At 36.5% G+C, this 26,668-nt stretch overlaps 1 protein-coding gene across 1 annotated transcript in view; it reads left to right on the forward strand.

Annotated features, from left to right (window-relative positions):
* SAMTOR (S-adenosylmethionine sensor upstream of mTORC1) overlaps nucleotides 1-26,668 on the forward strand; it is a 77,546-nt gene that overhangs the window by 29,050 nt on the left and 21,828 nt on the right. The window contains exon 3 of the mRNA XM_017656636.3: nucleotides 1,479-1,649. Within this exon, the coding sequence (XP_017512125.3) occupies nucleotides 1,479-1,649 (171 nt within the window). The remainder of the gene's footprint in view (nucleotides 1-1,478; nucleotides 1,650-26,668) is intronic.

Consider the following 26,668-nt stretch of genomic DNA (forward strand, 5'->3'; position numbering starts at 1 on the left):
AATAATTTGCTATGATTTTGATTTGGATTGTGTTGAATCACACAAATTGGGAAGAACAGATTATCATAATAGTATTGCATCTTTCCTATCCATGTTCTTGGTATATCTCTCCATTTATTCAGTTCCTTAATATTGGTGTTTTTTTTTTATTTCAAATTTGAAATGTTCTTTCATATCTGCAATTGCTTAATCATATATAACTAATATTGAAGTGAAATATTACAGTTTTCATCCCTTTTATGGCTGTTTTTGTTTTCTGTATTTTTGAGAATCTTCATCCACTGGAAATATTTGTCTTTCTCTTCCATTCTAATATAGGTGCTGGGTTCATGGGGTCTTCCTTTAATGTACTTGTCTATTATGTTACAGTGTTTCTAGACATGTAGGTGTAGGTGTTTGGGGGGCTTACTTTTTTTCTTTATTCCAAAGAACCTTGCACTTGATTGCTACAAATACAAAAATGGACTTCCTTTAATAAATATTGCCCTCTTTTGGTCTGACTTACAATTTCTTCATATTTATACATTATAACATCTCAGTAAGTTTTTATCCTTAATTTGCTTCATTATTTCCCTTTATTACCAAGCCTCCAGAGATACCTTCTTTCTTCAAGTTGCCTCTTTTCTTCTCGAGAAGCAGTATCTTCTCAAGGCTCTAATTTTTTTGACATGTATTTTTCAAACTCTTTCTTTTAACCTTGCAGAGGCTAATTCTTTGATTCGCTATTCACTATGTCCCATTCTCTTCTGAAGATTTTCCGAGAGTTGGACCTTCTCTTAGTGGTGAAAGTTAGCTGGAATTAATCTGGGTTTTTTTTTTCACTTCTAAGACCCCATCATATCTTAGTCTCTTTTACAGATTCCTCATCTGACTATCCTTTATGTGTTTCCAAAGTCAACTCAGTTATAAAAACTTATGTTCAAACTTTTGTTTTCTCTGAATGTTTACCTTTGTGGTAGGATACCATTATACCTGAACTAGATTTGTATGCCCTTCTTTTAGAGCAGATAAGAAGATAATGAATCTTAATATGTTGACAACCTAATTTTGTTTTAATAAACCAGGAAGGATCTGAGAAACAACTATTGTGGTATTTTTCTACTACCAATAATACTGGCTCATAATTAATTATACTATTCTTCTTGGATGCTATCACTGAGTCACAGTTATCTGAGCTCTTCTGGAAGAACTTAGTTTTAGTTCAGAATGAAGTTCAGCAAAACATATAGGCACATCTGTACTACTGAAAAGCATGCTTTTTCATATTAAATATAATTTGTGATTATGTTTTTGTTGTATGGTAATTTTAAAATTTTGCAAGTACTACCAGGTGCTCAAATTTCTCTCTGTGTAACATTTTCAAAATAGGATTCTGTAGTTTGAAAGTTTCTCATTTTGATTAATACAGGCTATTGTTTTTCCATTTTATTTTATATTCATACCTAGTGTTTTTAAAAATAACTTGCATTGCCTTGTAGTGTATGCAGAGAATATTTCCAAAATGGTGGGAAGAGAAAAGCACTTGAAAAAGATGAAAAAAGAGCTGTACTCACTTCTAAGACCACTCCAGCCTTAAGTACACATGAGTCTTCTAAACTTGACGGTCATTTAACCAACCTCAGCTTTACAAACCCTGAATTTATAAATGAGTAAGTATACTTTTTTTAGTTATTAATGTTATCTTGGATAGCTGTGTTAATATCATAAAGTAGTGTAATGATTTATAAGTAATGGGCAGTTTGCTTGATCCCCTAATATGTTAGGTAATGTTATCTTGGATAGCTGTGTTAATATCATAAAGTAGTGTAATGATTTATAAGTAATGGGCAGTTTGCTTGATCCCCTAATATGTTAGGCTGAGAAATGCAGATTTGTAATATTATTAGATGGAAAACTAGCATAAAATTTTAAGAGGTATCTGGAATGCTTATGGTTCTGTAATAGATTATCCTTAAAATAAGAAAGAATCGTTCATTAAATGTAATATTCTTATGGAAATACAAAGAATCAAAATAGCTAAATCCAGTTAAACTATGTTTAATTTAAAGTTGCTATCCACTAAGAAATCACAAATAATAAAGGGAAAATTATTAGTAGAACCAATTCCCATTATTTTACTGTCACTATGAAAGTCTGCCTACTTAGCAATATATATAGATACAAATTTTATTGAATATGTGCATGAGTATTTTTCCAGTTTTATTGAGATATAATTGACATATAACATTGTATATGTTTAAGTGTACACATATTGATCTATATATGTATTGAGAAATTATTAAAAGTTTATTGTCATCTCACATAGTTAGAATTTTTTTCCTTGTGATGAGAACTTTTAATATCAAGTCTCTTAGCAGCTGTCAAGTGTACAGTTCAGTATTGTTTACTATATTCGTCATGTACATTACATTCCCAGAACTTATTTATCTTATAACTAGAAGTTTGTACCTTTCAACCAATTCCCCAACCCTTCACCTCTGACAACACAAATCTGATCTCTGTTTCTATGAGTGGTTTTCTTTGATGCCACATATTAGTGAGGTCATACAGTATTTGTCTTTCTTTGACTTACTACTTCACTTAGACAGATGCCCTCAAGATCCATCCATGTTGTCACAAATGACAGGATTTACTTATTTTTTATGGTGCTGAACTTGAATAATCTAGAAACATTTTTGATAGATATTGAAAATTAACCATGAGAATAAAATTAAATTAACCTCTTACAACAGTTCCAAATCTGTAGATATCAACTTTGATTGCTTTGGTTACTTTGATTTTATGTATTGAAAATATTATCAATTGGTTATAAACAATTTTATTTCAAAATTAATGTACCTTTGAATTAGTTCAGTGGGAAAGGATAAGGCATCTTTACTTTTATTGAAAAGTTACTACAAAGCGTACATGCCATAGTGACTTACTAAATATCCTATGACCCAGTTGTTATGAACATTAAGTATTTTTAAAATATTGACCAATATAAGAAATTATAATTAAACTGCTGTCAAAAACAGGTACATACAGAAAATATCAACCCTAGAATTTCTTTATGGTTCTTTCTTATAGTCTCTGTTTCATTGTTGAGATTACCTTATTTGTTGAGTCACTGTCATATTTTCCTTTAATTCTTTAAACACATTTTCTTTTAATTGAGGTCTTTGTCTGCAAAATTCAACATTTGGACTCACCTAGATTTTATTTACTGCTCTTTTTCTTGAGTATGGACCATGCTTTCCTGTTTTTCTTTGCATGTCTCATTTTATTAAAAACTGTATTGATACATTTTTGGTAATACAGAAACTTTTATTTCAGATTTTCCCCCAAGGAAGGGAATGGTGGTGGTAGTGATATTTTAGTAATTTGCCTGGACTTAATGTGTGGGAATTGTCTCCCTTGCAATTTGTACATGATTGGTATTTTACTTTTTAGGATAGTTTGCTAGTGTCTTCGTCTACATAGTTTAGTGGTTAATGAGAGGTCAGAGGTAGTACTCACAAACCACTAAGGCTTCCATTTTTTACCATGGATGTGTTTTGATTTGGGAATGCATTTCAAATTGAGGCAGTTTTCAAGTCTGCCTCATCTTTTATTTTTCACAAGGTTCTCATGGGTCTGCTGTGCATATTCAGTTAGCCTCCTGATCAGCCAAGGCTATATGGGAAGTTTATCTAGCTGCTCTATGCCTCTCATTTCCAGGAGCTTTCTATTAAATTTCTGACTAGTTCTCCTAGTCTGCAGCTCAGCCCAACCAAAACTCCAACCATAGCTGCTATCTTTCCTGTTTGGTTCTACAAAATTTGCTGCTTTTACTGACAGTGCTCTGTGTGGAATTTTCAACCTTTGATCCAAATCAAGCTAGCCTCTGCCAGCAGTGAGGCTGCTGCTTTTCATAGCCAGTCCTCTCCTTGAAGAACTTCCACACCAATTGAGCAGGAGGGGTGGGGGTTACAAAAGAAGCTTCAGGTAAGACCACCACAGATCCTCACTGTTCTTAGATTCAGCTTATTTTCATGAATAAATACTTCTCAACTTACTTACCTTTGAGTCCTGAAATGGTTGTTTTTGACAATTGGATCCAATTTTATAGTTGTTTCTTGGAAAGTGGATTTGCCAGCTTCTACCATGTCATAATTAAGACAATTCTGTCTCTGGTTTAGTTTTAAATGAGAAAATTTACTTTGGTTTTATGTATTTAAAGGAAAGTACCCAAATATGGTTGTTACAGTTCAGGACTTACTTAGTATTGAAATTAAGCATTTAAATGACTTACCTAGGATGGCTAGGTTTAGATTTTCTTCTTTCTGAAAACTCTAGATTCCTTCATATAGCATATGGCCCCAACGTGTGTGTAGACTTAGTCCTCCGGCTCCTTGCCACCATTTTGCAGCCAATATTCTAGTTATATGGAACTAGTTAAATTCCTTTAGTGGTTCATGCTTGTTCTCACTTTTTGACAATTGCAAGTGCAATATAGGCTCTTTCTGATAACTATTGCTATATTATTTTAAGCTGTATTTAAGCATCATCCCATCCAGAACTTAATTTGAACTTCCCAAAAGAATTGATGCTCTTCGTGGGTTCTGTGATTCTGCTGCTGTTTTGTTCCTTCAGTTTTCCTTTGTTCTTATACTCCACATATGAGTGAAATCATTTGGTTCTTGTCTTTCTCCGCCTGGCTTATTTCACTAAGCATAATACCCTCTAGCTCCATCCATGTTGTTGCAAATGGTAGGATCTGTTTTTTTCTTATGGCTCAGTAATATTCCATTGTGTATATGTACCACATCTTCTTTATCCATTCATCTGTGGGGGTGGTATGGGGAGGGCTGTACAACACAGAGCAGACAAGTAGTGATTTTACAGCATCTTACTACACTGATGGACAGTGACTGTGAAGGGGTATGTGGGGGGGACTTGGTGAAGGGGGAGCCTAGTAAACATAATGTTCTTCATGTAATTGTAGATTAATGCAAAATAAAAATAAGTAAAAATAAATAAATAAATAAAATAACTTTTAAAAAAAAGATTTGATGCTCTTGGGTACCAACATTAAACCCTTTTTATACCTCTATTATACTACTTATCATACTATATTAAAATCAGTATTGTGTATTTTTCTGACTAAAAATGAAATAAGAGAATCTCTTCCACCCTCATACACACATTCTCTTTTAGAGAGGGTAGATGAAATAGTGAATGGTCAAATGTTTATTTATAGATATTATTATACAGGAATATATGTAGTCCTTACTATCCAAGTCTATTTGACTTTTGACTTTGGATAGCAAGTTTAGATAGCAGGGGTTAACTTTTTTCCCAGTCTAATCTCAAAAATATGTATTAAAAGTAATTTTGATTTCTGGGTTCAGATAGCAAGAGCTTACATAGCAAAATAACTTTCTTTCCTTTTTTTTATGTTGCACTTACATTTCATGAAAGTCTAATTTAAAACCAATGTTTGTTAATACTAGAGTCACTTTTAAAGTCATCTGTATCTCAAAATTGAGATGTGTGACACTTCAATATGGATATAATATGATTGGTGGGAATTTTATTCCAAGCCCAATCTCTACCCATTCCTCCTAACATTAAGATAACTGTGTCCTGACCCTTCCTCATCTTGTAAATTATATACTTGTAACTGATTCAAAATAAATACTTACTTTGCTGCATTTTTTAAGGTATTTTTATTTTTTTAAAACATTCACCAAATCGACCATATTCTGGGCCATAAAACAAACCTTAACAAACATAGGAAGATAGATCATCTTTGAAAGTATTCTCTCAGACCACAGTACAATTAAACAAGAAATCAGTAACAGAAAGAGATCTAGAAAAATTCCAAAATATTTACAGAAAATCCCTACGTATACAGCACAAACCCAAGTAACACATGGGTCAAAGAAGTCTCAAGAGAAATTTTAAAATATTTTTCACTAAATGAAAGTGAGAATGCATCTTATAAAAATTTATGGAATGTAGTGAAAGCAGTGTTTAAAGGGGAATTTATAGCATTGAATGCATATCTTAGAAAGAAGAAAGATATAAAATCAGTAATGTGTAAGCTTCTCTCTTAGGAAACTAGAAAAACAAGTGCAAGTGAGATCCAAAATAAGCAGAGAAGAAATAATAAAAATAAGAGCAGAAATCAGTGAAATTGAAAACAGGGAAAACAAAAGAGAAAATCACTGAAACCAAAGCTGGTTCTTTGAAGAGCAATAAACTCGATAATCCTCTGGCCAGGCTAACCAAGAAAAAAAAAAAAGCAACAGCACAAATTACTAATAGGGGCCATCACTACTAATCCCATTGACAGTAAAGGAATAATATAGGAATATTATGAATAACTATGTGCCCAAAAATTTGATGATTTAGATGAAATGGACCAATTTCTAAAAAGAGACAATCTACCAAAACTCACACAAGGAGAAATAGATAATCTGAACAGCTTTAGATATCTATTTTAAAAAGTTAAATCAATAATGAATAGCCCTCCAAAACAGAAAGTACCAGGCACAGTTGGTTACACTGGTGAAATCTACCAAACATTAAAGGTAAAAATGGTAATTCTGTGCAGCCTGTTCTAGAATACAGAATCAGAGGGAACACTTTCTCATTCATTCTGTGAGGCCAGTAGAATGTTAAAGATACTGAACCAATCTTCCCATTTTCCAATCTGAAGTAAAACTGATGTGTTCCTGACTGATTATATAAACATGATTAGATATTGGCTATATTATCATCTGTATTTAGGGGGTATGCTATGCTGTAGTTTCTTGTGATTGATACAAATCTAAGGCTAGTAGGAGACTAGAAAATTCATCTAATTGCCTGATGATGTTTTTTAATGACTTTATTATGAAAGCATCTACCAATTACAATTAGCTGTAGTTCTGCTTATGATTACTAAAGTTGTACTAAATTTCTTTGCCTCCTTCCCCCCTTTTATGGCCAAGTTCATTAAGTGGTCTATCATCAAGCAAACAACCCAAGCTACATTGTTTAAAGTCATTTCAGGCTAGTGATACTTTTTTCAAATACTACTTTATTATTCAAATAGAAGAAATTGAGAAGACTCAATGATGAGAGACTTTGTAGGAACTCAAAAATAATACCCTCTTTTTAAAGGATGATATGGTAAAAAGAGTACTGCTTTATAAACATCCCTTTGTTGGATATTTGGATTGTTTTCTTTCTCACAGTTTTTTCATTTCAGCATTTGTGCTTGAATTTTCATGTTCTTGTGTTGCCAGGCAACTGTGTCTGGGGAGGTCTCTCCCTGCACACCAGGTGAAACCTCAACCTGGACCAGGGAGGGTTCTTGACTCTGAACGAGAAAGAATTCTTGAACAGGTCCGAAGAGTGTAGATAAGGAAAGAATTCATTAAAGCAAGAGAAGCAGGAAATGACAGTTCCCTTGCAGGCAGCAGAGAACAGGAAAGTGCAGAGGAAAAGGGGGAGAGTTCTTGGGGGTGGGGAGGGGATATCTTTCTCCCAGCTGGGCAAATTACCTTTGAAACCAAAATCAGGGAGAAATAAAATGGGAGAAACCTGTTTATTGCTTACAAGCAGTCATCTACTTCTGCTCTGCTTGCCTGTCTTTCTCACTACCCGGCTACAAAAAGGGACCCCACCAAACCTCTTTGGTCCAGATATACTCTCCCTTCCCCCACCCTTGTAAATCACCCATTGATAGGGAGATGGACAACTTGTCTCCACCCTTGGAAATACCTATTGATATGGAGATACACAAGTCCAGGCTTCTGGAAATAATGCAATTTTACCCACATTGGCCTGGGGCACATTCACTTGCCAACTCCTGAAGCCAGAGTCGCCTGGCATCCCATGTCCGCTTGGGTCTGCACAGCATTGGAACTAGCCCCTATTACCCCAGGATTTGGAGGAGCTGCAGAACATGGGATGGAGTGAGATTGTTCTGAGAATGTCTCAAAGAAAGGAGATTTTCAGGCAGGCTCCTGCAGCTGCAGTTCCATCTGGGTCATCCAGCAATAGGAATTTGCAGGCCCAAATCTGAGCTCCCAGCCACCCCATCCTACTTATCAGTGGTAAAATGGAAACTTGGAAATGACAAAAGAACAAAACTCAGTAAGTTAAGTGTAACTTAAGGGGTGGGGGAGGGTAATCCTGGGGCAAAATACCTTTAAAACTGAAATAAGTCAAAGAGAGAAATAAAGTTTAAGAAGAGCTCCATCCAACCTCTCAAGTCCAGATAAACCCTCACACACTCTTGTAATTGCCTATTTATATGTAGATGGCTAATGTTCTTCACCCCTCAGAAACACTTATTGATATGCAGATGAACTAAAGCCAGGTGAGAGATTCTGGAAATACTGCAATTTTACCCACAGCCCACCCCTCCAGAAATTTCACCTTACAATCTGCACATTTCCCATCTTCTGCATGGGGACTAGCCCCTATGTGAGAAAACTGGAGCATTGTTACCAGGCTGATAACATAAAATAGCAACAGCAATAAAATCATGATAATCCTCAAGCTGGAGGCTTTAGCTAGGTTCAAAGTCCTAGGCAGATAAAGTCCATGGCTCGCTCATTCCACAGGCAGTCAGTAGCTGAACAGGTAGGGAGTTTAGAACAATCATCACGCAGCAGCTGCAGCCATGGTGTGCATCCAGGCCATAAGGACTGTAGAAGAAAATAACTGTATACATGTTTTAATGACACCAGTGTAGACAAATCTTGCTCATCAGGTAGGATACATGCAAGAGAGTGGTTCTGTGATAGGACAGTGTTAGGAATGGGATCTCATTATGGTCTAGTATACCAGACTTTCACTCCTCTCCCTTTGGGGGTTACTGATGGCTCTGTATGTAGGGCTATGGGAGGCACATGCACTGGCCATAGTGGTAAGACAAAACTCCCCAGTAAGATGCTCTTAACTTCCGGCCTTTTGATTACACTACTGTCATCTTTGGGGGCCACTCTGCTGTTACTCCAGGAACACAAAGGAGACCAACTTCCAGGCCTTGTCCCCAAGGTGCCAGAAGAGCCAACTGTTGTTGGTCCATGTGTTGAAATGTCCAAGGCCACATAGTCTCCAGGTTGCTGTGGAACTCAGTCACACAGTACACTTCTGACAGGCCTCTGATGACCTCTTCAAAGGTCAAAGGCAGGCCCCACTGACAGGCTGCAGCCTATATTGTCTTCTGCCTGAGGCAAGCTATGCTGCTAGCCAATGCTCCTGGGCCACTGTGAAAGGCAAATGGTCTACAAGGCATTGCTGAGGCCACAGCTTACAGTCATCTTCAGTCACATGGACATCCAGCTCACAGATCCCTGATGGGTCTGTCTCACTCAATACCTTCATGGCCTTGACTGTCCATTTTGCAGCAGCGGAGACCAATGCATATGTTTCATGACAGCCCCACCTGATACCCTTTGGTACCAAATGGCATAAGGGCTTCAGAATTTGTGCCAAGTGCAGAATAAACACCAGTAGTTTACAAGACCCAAAACCTCTTGCAAAAATGCCATATTTATCTGTAAGGTAATCAGACATGAGCATAAAATCACAGTATTTGATGCCCTGTTCCCAAGGGGATTTGGGCTTCTTCCACTCAGCACCACTCTGCAAACGGTGGGGGTAGAGGGCAAGGAGGTCCCTGGAAAGCCCCCTGGAGGGCCAGGACACACTGCACATTAACTGGGGACTAATAAATCATATGGCCTGTAGTCCACCACGTCTCCTAAGGTGTGGGCCTTGCCCCTCCCCTCAGTCGAACCACAACACCCAATTGTAGTCCTGTGGGGATGAGGGCCCAGGCGGAGCCTGAGTACTATCTCCCAGGAAGTCTTAAAGGGACACAGGCCAGACATGAGGCTTTGCCTCTGGCTTCTGTGTCCTGGACCTCAGTGACTGGAACTGCTGCTCTGGCTTTAATTGGTGCCACAGTTCTAATAGGATCCTATTGGGCTGCCCATCAAGTTTTTCTTTTCATTACCCCAGCTTTTATCAAATCAACCCACATCTGGATCCTCGAGACCTTCACAGGGCCTTTTGAACCTCTCATTTCAGTCATAGCCTAAATACTTCCTTCCAGGGTCTTATTGTTTCCACTGCCCCAGATCTGCTGAAATACGAATAGCCTCACTTATGGGTTGCCCTATGTTGGGGGCAAGAATAGTCACTAGGGATCCAAAGAGAGATAGGGGAGCTGTATGGAGCACTAGATTTCTCATTCCTACTGTGAACAACTCCTCATAGGGCCCTGGAGGTCCATATTATAGATGATATTTTTCATGCCCAGTTGCTCACAACACCTATTGGAGCTCTGCATATGTTTCCCAGCTAGTGGGTAAGTATGGTAAATCACCCTGATTAGGCTAAACTGCCCTGATGGCTGTTGTCAGCCAGTCCAGAAGCACCTGATTCCCTAAGGTGTGACGGGCACTTTGCAACTGCAAAGGTGTGACAGAGAAGGGTGCGTCATCAGGGAAACCAGTCTACTCATTTCAGAACCCAACATAACAATGTTTCCCACCTCCATATCCCAGAGATGTTAAAGCCATGTAGACAGAGGTTCTGATGGCTTCTGCCAATACCAAAAGCTCATGTCCACCAGCTCATCCTGGGTATAGAGGTGGAGCACTCCCTCCACAACTGGGGGAGGGGTGACTCCTACACCTCAAGAGCCTGTGGTTGTGTTTTTACTTTCTTAATTATAACCAGGTGGGCCTTTAATATGGGAGAGGTTGGTGCCTGGGGCAGTGGTCTTGGCAACAGATTGGCCCTCGGCCCCACCCCCTCATCCTCTCCCAAAGCCACCTCCACCATCTCCTGAGCTGAAGGCACTGCTCTTTCCTCCCCCTCCCCCACAACCTTCTGCAATGTGGACTCTCCTACTGCCTCCCCACCTTGCTGCTGCTAAGGAATTTTCCAGGAGCGTGACCCGTCTTTTCAAAAACTGTCTCTCTTCCTTAAGGGCGTCCCATAGGTCATTGCCCAGCTTCTGCAAGCAATGCTGAAGTGTGTCTCTCTCCTCAGTAACCCTCTCTCTCCCCTCAGTAATCTCTCTCTCCTCAATAACACATTCCACTATCTGGATGAAAAGAGATCCTACAAAGCCAGCTGCTACACAGCCACCCAGGGCCTGTAAGCAGTCCTCTGTCTGACAGAGGGCTAATTCTGCAGCTTCCTGTGTCTCCACTCTTCCCCAATTCTGGGGAAGGCCCCACCCATCTAAGAGGTGCTTTACCCTAGACCAGTTCCCCACTAGGGGCTCCCCGCTTGGAAGTCCCACATATAGGAGGTTCCTGAGTGAAGCTTTATCCAATACCGCTGCAGCCATTGGGGCCTCACCATCATCCCTAATGGCAGCCTACCCAAGGGTCACACCCATTTAGACAGATTTCGGGTTCAGAGGTCCTGCTGACCTTTTCACACAACACTCTAAAATGTCATTACCAATTAATCAGCATGAGAGTAGAAACTCATTTGCCCTTTGTCTCCATTACTCTTGCTGTAAATAGGACCACAGTTTTGACTCTTGTTTCTTGGCAGCTAAGCCAGGACTATGAATGGGATCATTTCTTTATCCTCTAACCCTTTTTTTTTTTGAGAATTGTCTGTTCATGTCATTTGCTTACTTAAATAATGGGATCTTAAGTGTTCATCAATTTGTATGAGCTCTTAAGTACTCAGGATATTACTTGATAAGTATTGGAGTAGGGGCTTGACACATGCTTCATGGATGGCAGGAAAGGAAAGAAGGACATACTTAAGACAACAGAGTCATGTTTTTATCATTATGTACTTGAGGCTTGTCGATTGGTGGAGAAAAGGAAGAAGGAAAAGATGGTGGCATTGAATAAAAGGAAAGACAATGAAGACTATTAGGTGGTCACTGCCAATCCAGAGTCTTTCTATGTAGGCTTTATCTCCATTCTTCCTTACATCATAAGATGTTGGACATATTCTTACGAAGTGTGTGAGAGGGAATATAATATATGATGATAGGTAATGTCTAATAAAAGAGGACCTAATCAGACATATTAATGACAGTTTGGGGAGTTCAGTTCATAATAGTGATTTTGTATACCATTTTAGTGCTCTTTATCTTTTTTTTTAAGTTTATTTAGCAGTAGTTGATTTCTATTTGGTTTTAGCATTCTTTTTATTTTCTTTGTTTTTTTTTAATGTTGAAATTTTTCCAGTAAGTAAAAGATATTACAGTGGTAAAGGAAGAAGTTAAATGTCTTAAGTGTTTCAGTAGTTTTGCTTTTAGTTTGAAATGAATTACATGTGAAAGTATGTGTATATAAATATAAATTTGTCTCCAAAAGTAAAATTTTTCATTTATTTTACTGAAATGTTAATATGACAAAATGATGTTTACAAATCTCAGATATGGAGTTTTATTCTTATTATGAAGATATTAAGTCCCAGTTAAAGCCATGTATATTGTAATTAAGCTATTTCTACAGAAAGAGTGTGTATTAACCAATTTGAAAATGTAAAGTTTTCCTCCACAGGTTTTTTTTTGGTTTAAAATACACATATTGAAGATTATGAATAAGCTGAATGTAAATAATACATGCTTATTATTTGATCATTTCTAAAAAGTCAAGAGTTTCTTTCCCAATTTTAACATTGGCTCAGAAAATATCCTTCTGGAAATACCTAACATTTTTGAGTTTCCTCTCCTTCATAAAAACAAAATAATACTGTAAAGTCTTATACCTATTTTTAAAAATGGGAAGAACTATGTATAACAGCCCCAAGCACTGAGCTTTCAGGTAATGACATAAAATCCTAGATGTTGAGAATGAAAGTAGTGATATAGGTTCAAAACATCATTTGGGTAACAGGTCAGTTAGTAAATGATTGTGAGAAGAATGCCATGATTGGAACTTCTGTAGTCTAACTCTATATAAAAGAAAATGATGACTACAAAATATTTTCTACCCAAAAATTGTGTCTGGAGAGATTCTTAAAGTAACTGTGCTTCCTTAGTAAGATTTAAAGCATTCCAAAAAAATTATGATGACCTCAGTTTTTAAGATTCTTAAGGTATGTTTACTGTGTCCTTTACTGTTAAAGATTTACTATCTAAAGTTGTTTATTACTTTAGTAACTGTAACTGAATCTAATTTGATCTAATAAAAATGTAAAGCTAGTTGTTTATATGCAAAATTATAGAAAGATAATTAAGGATAGAGTCTTTATAGTGTTTCAAGTAACAAATTTCTATTTTGGAATGAATAACTTAAAGCCTAAAGTCCTTCCTGAAACAAATATCAATGTTTTTCATTTTATGGGGTGGCAGAGCATGTACTATCACCTGTTTTATGAGTCATAATGGTACTAAGCAGTCTTCTAAATTACCATTTAGGGGTTATTAACAGTCAACTTTGTCCATATTCTTCTCTTCATCCTGCATTGTTATCTTTACAAAATCAAATCAGCCTTCATCTTAATCCATGTACTATGAAAACATGCCTTTTGTTAGTCTATTAACTTGTCCTTTTCTAATAGCAGTGCATTCCCTTTCTCTCCCTGTCTCTTAAATAGGTCCTGGGTTCTCTGTTCTTCACACTGCCTGTCCTCCCTTGGTAACTTAATTCACTCCCATAGCTTTGGTTACCATGTATATGCTGGTGATTCCAAATCTGAAGCTCCATTTCACACCTCCAACCTGACCTCTGTATATCTAGCTGCTTACTAGACATCTCTATTTGCTTTTGTGCCTGCAAGATAGGATGAATGAGCTAATTTTCACCCCTTTCCTATGCTCTGAACTGCCCAAATCTATTCCTCTTCTAGTGTTCCCTGTGCCTTGAATGCGTATTTAGCCCAAGCCAGACACTTTGAAGATTTATTCTTGCCTTGACACTCCTTCCTCTATCTAAACCCTCCTATCAGTTCTAATTTCTCAATATTGCTTCAGTCTACTTCCCTCTATCTTCACCTCTCAGTCTCCTATTTCCAGTCTTGTTCCAGTCAGTTCTCCACAGTTCATACTGAGAATTTCTTCTGAACTACAAACCTGTTAATGCTGATTCTCTTACTTAAAACTTCAGTGATTTTCTTTGCCCTTGAGGTAAAATCCAAGCTCAATATAAAAATATCATTCTTGACTGCTGTTTGTCTCCCTCCCTTCTCAGTACCTTTTCTTTTTAACTATATTACTGAGTAATATTGATCTTTTTAGTCATAGAAAATTCTAGCTTCTGTTTAATGATTTTCCTTCTGTCTAGAACATTCTCTCACAATCCATAATACATTCCCTTCACCTAGATAATTTCATGTTAATCCTTACATACAGTCTTAAACATTCAGTTTTCTCAGGAACAACTTCCTTTACTTCTAGACCTGGTGTAATCAACAAGGCTACATACTCCCCCTAACACAGCACATCTCACAGTATGGTCCATGTAATTCTAGGTTTCTGTAAGGCTTTCTTGGGGAGGTCTGCAAATTTCAAAGTATTTCCATGTTAATACTAAGATTATTTACCTTTTTACTATTTTGCCATTTGTACTGATAGTTAAAAAGCTATGGTAAAATTTCTGGCACTTTAGCACAAATCAAGGCAGTGGCACCATATTTATTAATAGTCATTGTATTCTTCACCAGGCTTTCAAAGAAAAAAACCATTTTCACTTGATTTTCATTGATGAAGCAATAAAAATTATAGGCTTCATTAAATTTAACCCTTGAGTAATAGTCTTTTTAATATGCCATGGGATGAAATGGGAAGAACACAAAAACTATTTCTGTCACATACTACAATAAAGTATGAAAGCAGAATGATTAGCTATTTTCTATTCAGAGATTTCAAGAAAATAAAAAACAAAACAAAGCCACTCTTCTCACAAAATTTTGGGGAAGATATACTTACTAAAAAAGTTATTAATAGTTGTATATGATTTTTTGCTATGTTTTATAAATATAGTTTATAGATATATATAGATAGATAGATACAACCCATAAAAGCAAAAGTTCTTTGGGGTCTTCAGTAATTTTTAAGAGTACAAAGGGATTTTGAGCAGAAATTTTGACAGCCCCTCCTCTGACATACTGTATTTCCCTTAGGTTGTTTATGGTTTGTCTTTTCTCTTAGACCACACTAAACTCTGTGAAGATAAGATCCACATTTGCCTTGTGGGAAACTTAACATCTAGCATAATGCCAGCACATAACTAGGCCTCCATTAAAAACCTGTTAAATTAATGAATTCAGCAAGCATGTATTGACTACTGTCTTGCATATTGTTGAAAATGAGTCTGGAGCTAACAAATTAGTTCAAAAAACCAGAAAATGTATATAGAGATATTTCATCTGCATTTTTGTGAGCTATTTTGACTGGTGAAACTACATGATATCTGGGTATACAGAATATAACCTGAATCAGCCTCAAGAAAGATGGTAGAGTAGAAAGAGAAGGAAAGAAGGAAGAAATCTTAATTATGGAACTTTAGGGAATGCTTACATATGAAAGGAATGATGAGGAAGCTACAGTGAACCTGAGTTCAAAAGAATAATCACACTACAGATTATTATTAAACCTCTTTGGAGGTTTAGAGAGTAATGATATTCTTAAGAGAAGTGTGATAGCAATTGGAAAGGTTAAGTTAGAGTATCTTTAAGGAAATTCAGATAAGGAGTTCTACCCAAGTGACTACAACACACATTTTATTTTGTACATGTAAGTCTATAGAGTGAATCTTTTATTATCTTGAATCACCTCCATAAGAATTTAACTGAATTTATTTTTAATGCTAATACAACACCCTTAACAAAATTAGACGGTGGAGAGTACCATGTGGCTAAAGCTAAGGAACAGAAAATGTATATATATTAGGTAGGTTACACAGTAAATTGTGTTATTAGTCTGCAACTTTAATCATCACCTTGTTATCCCCAGGAGGATCATTTTCTTAATAATAATCTCCTATTTAGTATTTCTCAAAAGAAATACTTGAAGGGCCTGTTATTATTCCCCCCTTCTTTGTAGTTAAGTCTTTCTGGAACATTTTTTTTTCTTTCACTTAAAAAAAAATCACTGATTATGCTCAAAGCCTCTTAATTAGGATAACATGTTTCTTGATATTGAACCTCAGAAAACATTACTAATTTTAGATGGCGTGTTGGAGACTGATAGTACTTAATGTTTTCTTTGCCTTTTTTCCCTTAAATCACTTGCATTTTGATAAATAACTCATTCCTTATCACAGTATTTTTATATAAAAATAAAAATACTGATGTGATAACTGTCATGGTTAAAGATAGTACTATGCAGATTTCTACTATTTATGCTATACATACAACACTAATTTTTAGAGGTTTTAGATTAAAGTACATTTCAAGGTAGAATATATTAAATATAGTTGGTCACAGAGAGAAGCTGATTCAAATGTATTACAACCACCTTTAAAAAGAATCAAAGAAGAAAAGATGGTGACATGAGAAGTGAGGCAGAAACCTCCTCCCAAAAACCACATATAATATGAAAATACATCAAATACAACTAATCCTGAAAGAGACCAGAAAGAAGACTGCAACAGATGGCCTGCATATGGGGGAAAGAGAAGACCTCCTGGAAAAGCATAAAGTAGCAAAGCCATGATCCGGCAGGACTCAAGCTCTCCCCCCACCCAGCTCACAGGCAGGAGGAAGAAAAGTAGAGCAGGAAGAGAATAGAAGCCCAAAACTGCTAAACACCCACCCCTGGAGATCTGCTTTGGGAGCATGAACCCACATTACATGGTATGCTGGAGGTTAGAGAGGTTAGAAAGCAAAGACAGGCAGAATACTTAGGGAGACTGAGATTCCCAGAACTGGCCTCTGCAGAACAAAAGAAAGGTGGGCACTTTAAAAGACTTTCCAGTAGTGATAGAGCTGCAAAAGGGGCAAGGATTACACAGAGTTTGCTCCTCAGGAGAAAGGACAGATGGAAAAATTATCATGGTGCACTTAGGTTAGGAACTTTCAGGAGCTTCAGGCACTGCATAACCCTGGCTGGCAATGCAATGCCAATGCCCCCAACTGTGATACACAGCCTGCTGCTCCTTCCTACTGGCCAGCACCAGTTTGTGAACCTGCTGCCCCTGCCATCACACCAGGCAAGCCAGAGGGTGGCCCCACCTACAGCAACTACAAGGGTGTAACACACAGGCTCCTCCCTACATGCTCGGACCACTGGCCTTGGTAGTGAAGTCAGAAAGTATGAAGAGAGTACTTTCCTCTCAGCAGGCACTGGTGCCAATCACCTGCAACTCCACCATCTCTGCAGGTGCAAGGCAGCTCCAGAGAATAGACCTTCTGGGCACTAGAGGGCATCACCTGCAGAAAGTTATTATTCCATAGTGATCATTAGAAATATGAAACAGCAAAATAATCTGGTACAAACCAAAATCCTGCAAACACCACAAAGTAGGCTAAATGAAAATGAAATCAATAATCTTGATAAAGATTTCAAAATAAAATTCATAAACATGCTCACTGAGCTATAGAAAAATATTCAAGATTTCAGGGAGGACTTCAAAAAAGACATAGAAACTTTGAAAAATATATCTGAAATGAAACATACAGTGGAAGGATTTCAAAGCAGATTAGATGAGGTAGAGGAGATGGTAAATAAAATAGAAATTAGAGAACAGGAATACAAAGAAGCTGAGGCACAGAGTGAAAAAAGGATCTCTAGGAATGAAAGAATATTGAGAAAACTGTGTGACCAATCCAAATGGAACAATATTCACATTATAGATGTCCCAGAAAAAGAGAGAAAAAATAGGATAGAAAGTTCCTTTGAGGGAAACATTGCTGAAAACTTCACCAATCTGGGGAAGGAAAATAGTCTCTCAGGCCATGAAAGTGCACAGATCTCTCAACACAAGGGACCCAAGGAAGACAACACCAAGACATATAAAATTAAAATGGCCAAGATCAAGAACAAGGACAGAGTATTAGAGCAGCCAGAGAGAGAAAAAGATCACATACAAAGGAAAACCCATCAGTCTATCATCAGATTTCTCAGCAGAAACCTTAGAGGCCAGAAGGGAGTGGCATGATATGTTTAATGCAATGAAACAGAAGGGCCTTGAACCAAAAATACTCTCCCCAGAAAGATTAACATTTAAACTTGAAGCAGAGATAAAACAATTTCCAGATAAGTAAAAGTTGAGGTAATTTGCCTCCCACAGACCATCTCTACAGTGTATTTTACAGGGACTGCTGTAGATGGAAGTGTCTAAGCTAAGGCTTAAATGTCACCAGAGAAAATAAAACCACAGTAAAGGAAGTACACCAATGAAGTACTAAACAAAGGCAAACTTAAATCAGCTACCTACAAAGTCAATCAAGGGATACACAAAGAGTACAGAATATGACACCTAATATATAAAGAGTGGTGGAGGAAGAAAAAGAAGGGAGAAGAAAAAAACATTTAGATTGTGTTTGAAATAGCAACTGAGTTAAGTTAGACTGTTAGTAAAGAAACTGCCCTTGAACCTTTAGTGACCACGAATCTAAAGCCTGCAGTGGTGATAAGTACACATCTGTCGATAATCACCCTAAATGTATATGGTCTGAATGCACCAATCAAAAGACATAGAGTTACAGAATAGTTAAAAAAACAAGATCCATCTGTGTGCTGCCTACAAGAGACTCATTTCAAACCCAAAGACATGCACAGACTAAAAGTGAAGGAATGGAAAAACATATTTCATGAAAATAACAGGGAGAAAAAAGCAGGAGTTGCAGTACTTGTATCAAAGTAGACTTCAAAAAAAAAGAAAGTAAGAGATAAAGAAGGACATTATATAATGATAAAGGGGTCAGTCCAGCACAAATATATAACCATTAAAACATCTATCCATCCAAATAAGTAGGAATACCCAAATATGTGAAACAAATACTAACAGAATTAAAGGGGGAAGTACAATGCAATGCCTTCATTTTAGGAGATTTCAACACACTAGTCACTCTAAAGGACAGATCAACCAGACAGAAAAGTAAGTAAGGAGACAGAGGCACTGAAAAAACACATTAAAACAGATGGACCTAACAGACATCTACAGAACACTCCATCCAGAAGCAGCAGGATAAACATTCTTCTCAAGTGCACATGGAATATTTCCCAGAATAGATCACATACTAGGTCACAAAAAGAGCCTCAGTGAATTCAGAAGGATTGAAATTGTACCAGCCAGCTTCTCAGACCACAATGATATGAAACTAGAAATAAATTATGCACAAAAAACAAAAAAGCCCACAAACACATGGAGGCTTAACAATATGCTCCTAAATAATCAATGGATCAATGACCAAATAAAAACAGAGATCAAGCAATTATGGAGACAAATGAAAACAACAACTCAACACCCCCAAGATCTGTGCAATGCAACAAAGGCCATTCTAAGAGGGAAGTATATTGCATTACAGGCCTGCCTCAAGAAAGAAGAACAATTCCAAATGAACAGTCTAAACTCACAATTAATGAAACTAAAAAAAGAAGAACAAATGAGGCCCAAAGTCAGTAGAAAGAGCAGAAGTAAAGATTAGAGCAGAAGTAAATAAAATTGAGAAGAATAAAACAATAGAATCAGTGAAACCAGGAGCTGGTTCTTCAAGAAAATAAACAAATTAGATAAACCAATAGCCAGACTTATCAAGAACAAAAGAGTGTACACACATAAAGCAGAATCAGAAAAAAAAACTGAAAAATGACTGCAGATCCCTCAGAAATAAAGAATTGTTAGAGAATACTATAAATATATGCTAACAAATTTGGTAACCTAGAAGAAATGGACAACTTTCTAGAAAAATACAACCTTCGAAGACTGACCCAGGAAGAAACAGAAAATCTGAACAGACCAATTATCAGCAACAAAATTGAACTGGTAATCAAAAAACTACCTAAGAACAAAACCCCTGGACCAGATGGCTTCACCCTTGAATTTTATCAAACATTTAGAGAAGATCTAATACCATCCTCCTTTAAGTTTTCCAAAAAGCAGAAGAGGAGGGAATACTTCCAAACTCATTCTATTAGGCCAGCATCACTCTAATACCTAAACCAGGTAAAGACCACACACAAAAGAAAACTACAGACCAATATCCCTGAGGAACATAGATGTAAAAGTCCTCAACAGAATATTAGCAAACCGAATTCACAACTACATCAAAAAGATCATCCATCATGATCAAGTGGGATTTATTTCAGGGAGGCAAGGATGGTACAACATTTGAAAATCCATCAACATCATCCACCACATCAACAAAAAGGAGGACAAAATCACATGATCATTTCCATAGATGCTGATAAAGCATTCGACAAAATTCAACATCCATTCATGATAAAAACTCTGAACAAAATGGGTATTGAGGGTAATACCTCAACATAATAAAGGCCATATATGACAAACCCACATCCAACTAGATACTTAACAGCAAAAAACTGAAAGCTTTTTCTCTTAAGATCAGGAACAAGACAAAGATGCACTCTCTCCACTTTTATTCAGTATAGTACTGGAGGTCCTAACCATGGCAATCAAACAACACAAAGAAATAAAAGACCCTAAATAGCCAAAACAATCCTTAGAAGGAACAACTTCAAGCTCTACTACAAAGCCACAGTAAACAAGACAATTTGGTACTGGCACAAGAACAGACCCATTGATCAATGGAATAGAGAGTCCAGATATTAACCCACAAATAAGTGGCCAATTAATACATTATAAAAGAGCCATGGTATACAATGGAGAGTTGACAGCCTTATCAACAACTGGTGTTGGTAAAACTGGACAGCTACATGTAAGAGAATGAAATTGGATTACTCCATATACAAAATTAAACTCAAAATGGATCAAAGACCTGAATGTAAGTCATGAAACCATAAAACTCTTAGAAGAAAACATAGGCGAAACTCTATTGAATATAAACATGAGCAATTTTTTCATGAACATATCTCCTCAGGCAAGGGAAACAAAAGCAAAAATGAACAAATGGGACTTAAACTAAAAAGCTTCTTGACAGCAAAGGATACCATCAGTAGGAAAAAAATGCATCCTACAGTATGGAAGAATATATTCATAAATGACATATCCAATAAGGGGTTAACATCCAAAATATATAAGGGCTCACAGGCCTCAACACCCAAAAAGCAAACAACTCACTTAAAAATGGCAGAGGATCTGAACAGACACTTCTCCAAAAAAGAAATTCAGATGGCCAACAGGCACATGAAAAGATGTTCCACAGCACTAATTATCAGGGAAATTCAAATTAAAACCACAATGAGATACCACCTCACACCAGTTAGGATGGCCAACATTCAAAAGACAAGGAACAACAAATACTGGCAGATAAAGGGGAACCCGTCTACACTGCTGGTGTGAATGTAAATTAGTTCAACCTTTGTGGGAAGCAATATAGAGGTGCCTCAAAAAACTAAAAATAGAAATACCATGTGACCCAGGAATTCTACTCCTAGAATTTACCCTAAGAATGCAGGAGCCCAGTTTGAAAAAGACATATGCACCCCTATGTTTATCACAGCACTACTAACAATAGCCAAGACATGGAGGCAACCTACATGTCCATCAGTAGATGAATGGATAATGAAGATGTGGTATGTACACAAATGGAATATTATTGAGCCATTAAGATAACAGATCCTACCATTTGCAACAACATGGATGGAGACAGAGAGGGAATTATGCTCAGTGAAATAAGCCAGGTAGAGGAAGACAAGTACCAAATGATTTCACTCATTTGTGGAGTATAACAATGAAGCAAAACTGAAGGAACAAAACAGCAGCAGACTCAAGGACTCCAAGAAGGGACTAGTGGTTTCCAAATGCAAGGGGGTGGTGTGGGTAAGTGGTGAGGTAGGGAGAAGGGGATTAAAGGGCATTGTGATGAGCATGCATAATGTAGAGGAGTGGGGTTACAGGGAAGGCATCATAGCACAGAAGACAAGTAGTGACTCTGTAGCAGCTTACTATGCTAATGGACAGTGACTGCAATGGGGTGTGGGAGGGGACTTGATAGTATGGGTGAATGTAGTAACCACAATGGTGCTCATTTGAAACCTTCATAAGATTGTTTTATCAATGATACTTTAATTTTTTAAAAAAATCAAGGATTTGAAAATAAAAATGTATATATATAATTGGATATTTCTAACCAAGACATGATATATCATACTAGTTATTAAAAGGGAAAGTCCTTTAAGACAGATTTTAACTGGTGTAATACTTAAGCATCCATTTATACTATGATTTTTATTTTGTGACTCTGCCTGTAGGTAGGGTGGCCATATGTCATGGCTTGTCTGGTTTGTGTAAGTGCTTGTTTATGCTTGTTAATAGTGCTGCCTTTTATTTTCAGAAGTGTCTGACTTTGAACTATATATGATGGTCCTTCCTATGAAACGCAAAACTCCTAATATGACCATAGCTCAGTTAGAAATGTACAGTAAGAAAACTTAGATTTAAAGACTGTACAAAAGAGATAAATAAATGGATATCATGACCTATCAAGTGACTTCATTTTTCCCCAGCAATAAAAACTGCGTAATTTTTTTTCATGGCTAAGAACAAGCAGAAAGAAAAGGTAGAGACTATTGGAATAAAAACAGACATTCAGTCTGAAAATGTGTAATTGAAAACAGAAAAACTAATGACCAATAGGGTGAAATATCAAATGGACCCAGTAACCAGAACATATAGTCAGGTTTTTTTCAGTCATTCAAAAGAAATCATACTTGCTAGTGCTACCATATTTCTCATTCCCTGTGCTAGGTAACATGGAAAACGGAAAAGGAAGGGTAAATTTTTTTTAATTCACATAATACTAAAGGAGACAAGTGATGTAAAAGTACTAGATGACCTAATTTTCATTTAATTCTTTTACTTATATTTCTGTATCTGTTATTCTTGGTTGCTTAATAGTAAATGCAAGTTTGTAAGTGTAAGGTGTTCTTAGAGCAAAGCCATTATTTTCCATATTTTGCTTTTAAATATTAATATTCAGTAATCAAACTGATTTACTTGCATTTTAACTTAATTTAAATATAGTTCTTAAGTAAGTGCAGGAAAGAAAAATTTTGTGCTTTCAGAATCCTTATGCCATGTTTTATGTTTTACCCATCCAGGGCTATTATTCAAAAACACTTTGATACATGCATATCATAGTATAGTAGCAAGGAAAAGAAAAATGGAGCAGATTAATTTCACTTAGACTCTTAGTGTACTAAGTAGTATTGGACCTGTAGACACTGTAACCTCTTTGTGTACAGGTAGTTCCTCTTCATACATAAAGAATTCCTGAAAAATGTGTAAAGGAGTCAGATTCATATAAAGTTGGACAGTTAGAAGAGGTCTTTTATTCCCATTCTCTTAAGAGATAAAAAAAATTTAATTTTACCCCATGCTTTATAAACAGTAACAGTATATTTCTAGTGTCTCAGACATGTTCTTTAATAATTATTTAATAGTTATATCTTTAACATGCATAATTATAAGATTGAGTACACAGTTTAATTTTAACTTCTCAATTACATGTCCAGTGAGTATGAAATTGAGAGGTTTGACAATTCACTGGTTTAAGCTGGCTTGATGAATCTTATCTTTGTCTAGTTGTACTAAGACCAATAAAACTAAGGTCCTTATTACTGGCATTATTTTAATTTTCCAGTTACTTATATAACATAATGGTTAGTGCATTAAATGGTGAAACTGACAATAGCATATATAGGGGAAAACATGAACTACATGAACTACAGTTTTTTAAATAACTTCATCTGGTGTTAACAGTTAACTACTTTGCTTACAGTTTCATTCTTTCGAGAAAGTATAGCTGTAACATTGTTTGAAGGTATGGTTAATAGGGAAGGAAAAAAAGAAAACTTTGGGTAAGTTTGAAGACAGCTATTAATTATAAAACAGAAAGGAAATGTAAAACTCTTCTGAGATCTGGTTCTCAGGCCTGGACATAATATAATATATAGGTTTGAGACCTGTGGTGAAGAATAGTCTTTGGCTTCTTAAACTTTCTACCATGAAGTTTATGATAAGCTTCTAAAGAGACACAATAGGAGCTGAAACTTAATCAATAAGCAGCCTTCTTGGCTTTCAGCCCTCTCCCTCCCTCACCTCTTCTGTGTCACCAGGCAGCAGTTGCAGCCACTGGAGCTCATTCCCTTTGTCTCTGGCTCTGACCCATTCCCTGCTTCAGGGAGAAACAGGGAGACTCCCTCCCTATCTGTGGATCTACCAAAGTTAAAGCTGGCTTCTTTAGTCACGGTATTGCACAGAATTCCAAAATGTGCCCGTGCAACAAATTGAATAACACATTATGTACTATATTACATATATATATATATATATATATTATGCTTCATATATGCATTACACTGATAATAGCCAATAGAAAAGTATATATACAATTCTTAAATCATATTCATGATTCTTTTTGAAGTGGTAGTCCTCATGTAGTACTTTATATTATATTATATATGCTTCTACTCACTTCAGCTCTACTTATTCAAAGACATGAAAATAATTCTTGACATTTTATATATATATATAGTAATTACCTAAACTATATTCCTGCTGTGTAAATTTAAGAGTAATAACTTTTCCTTATCACTGTATACTCGACACCTATGGAATACTTGACACATGATAAGTAGTCAGTACAAATTAAAATCTGTGAAAAATATAAAAACAATTGAACAGGCTGATACAGAAAGTTTGAGCATAATTGCTTTTTTTCTGGAGAATATTTTAAATTAAGAGGATGGCCTTAAGAACTTGACCAGAGATAAAAGGTCACCCTCAGGTGGAAACCTTTGAAATACATTAAGTTGTTGAAGAACCTTAGCCAGCTGGATTCTTTTCCCGCTTTAGTTTTCCAAAGAAGTGGTTTTTAAACTTCAAAGAAGTATTGTTACCTGTGTTAATTTTTATCTAAGCCAGCAGTCATAGAGGTCACAGCACAGAATTTGTAAGCTATAAATGTGAGTGTAGTCAAGTATGTCAGAATGACATTGTCTCCCTTCTCACTGAGCTTCTAAGCTTTTATTTGCTTTAATAACCATTGAAGAGGAAAAACCTATTTCTCCCAAGATCTTTGTACTGCTATGGATTAACTCTTGATTGAATACTTGTTCTCAAGGGTAGAAAAAATTTTGAAAACCTGGGAAAGTGTATGTATCAAGTTCATGTTTGATATCTTCTGTCATGTTATCCTTAAGATAAAATTTATAATGAGAGTGCAAGTTAAAGGGTGTGAATATTTCAGTGTTCTGCTAAATATTTGTTTTGTTTTACAAAAAGTTATAAAAGGTTGCTACAAATAGTATTCAGATTGTATATTGTACCATGAAAGCTCACCGTATCCGAGGAGGAGCCATTCACATGGTAGGCATACTAACTCAAAGAAGAATGGGTTGTGGTCTTGCCTCCTGGCCTAGATTGGAGCAGCAAAAAACAATACAATCATTCATAAAGCACTATTCAAACTGTCACAACATTGCCTTTGTAATCTCAGCCATACTGGGCATCTCAGGGGTCACCTCCCTTGCCCACTTGCTGTTCTTGGAGATGTGGTATTTGTTCCCTTCCCACTCTGACACTGGAAAGCTAATCTTGCAGGTGCCATAGAGATTGTAATAGATTCCTAGCAATGGGTGCACTTCAGGGTTTGGGTACGTGACCCACATATTTGCATAGCCAGGTTGCTTCTCATGTGTTCTGGAAACCCTCTCTGGGCAAAGCCAGGCTGAGCCTTGCATTCAGTTATTTAGTTTGTGCAGTAATAAACTAACTTAATATATTTTTTATTTGAAGGAGGGGTACCTTTTCTCTAAATCAAAGACACTGATGTGGCCATTGCTGTATGGTAATGATCACTAAGATAGCAGCACAAAGAATGTCCATAAGAGCAAGAGTCTGGGCATTCCGGTGAAGTCACTGCTGAGATCTCTTCATTAATTCTTTATACCTCTCTCTAATCTGTATATATGGAATTTCTGGCTTATCCTCTCCATTTTTTTCTTCAGGTGCCTTCTTAGAAACTAGATATCCATGCCTTTGTTATACAGCTTCTATTCCCGTATCCTGATCTCAAAGATTCCCAGAGAAGTTCTGTAAAGTAATCAAAAAGAGTTTGTCAACAAAAGTAATCTTGGAAAACACTGAACTAAAAGAATTAAATTGAGTTTCTTAATTATAGAGCTACCATGTGATTACATGCCTGTAGTTCTTCAAAAAAGTAATATGTTTCCCACATTCACTGACCTGTTAACAAAAATAGCATCTTGCAAGACTATTTGATGAAATGCACTTTAGGAAAAAAATGTCCCTAAATAATTAACTCCATGAGCCAACATTTGTCTTCTCTTTTACTTGACTTCCACTACTTAAAGCAGATTTTATTTAGCCCGTAATTTACTTTTAATCAGCATACTTAATCTCCCTGCAAAATATTTTTTGTTCTTTCTTGCCAAAATGTGGAGTGGAAGTGTCTGGCTGCTAGGCATTGCCATCAAAGTCAGTAATCTTTAGCAGTCAGAAATTCAGGGATTTGAGATACATATAGAAGTGAAATGTATTATATGAAAAGTGTTAAGAATGAATTGCTAAATAAGTGAGATTCTGATCAGTGTCAGAAGTTGTCT

Source organism: Manis javanica, chromosome 6 (genome assembly GCF_040802235.1).
Source record: "Manis javanica isolate MJ-LG chromosome 6, MJ_LKY, whole genome shotgun sequence".
In the NCBI taxonomy this organism is placed as follows: domain Eukaryota; kingdom Metazoa; phylum Chordata; class Mammalia; order Pholidota; family Manidae; genus Manis; species Manis javanica.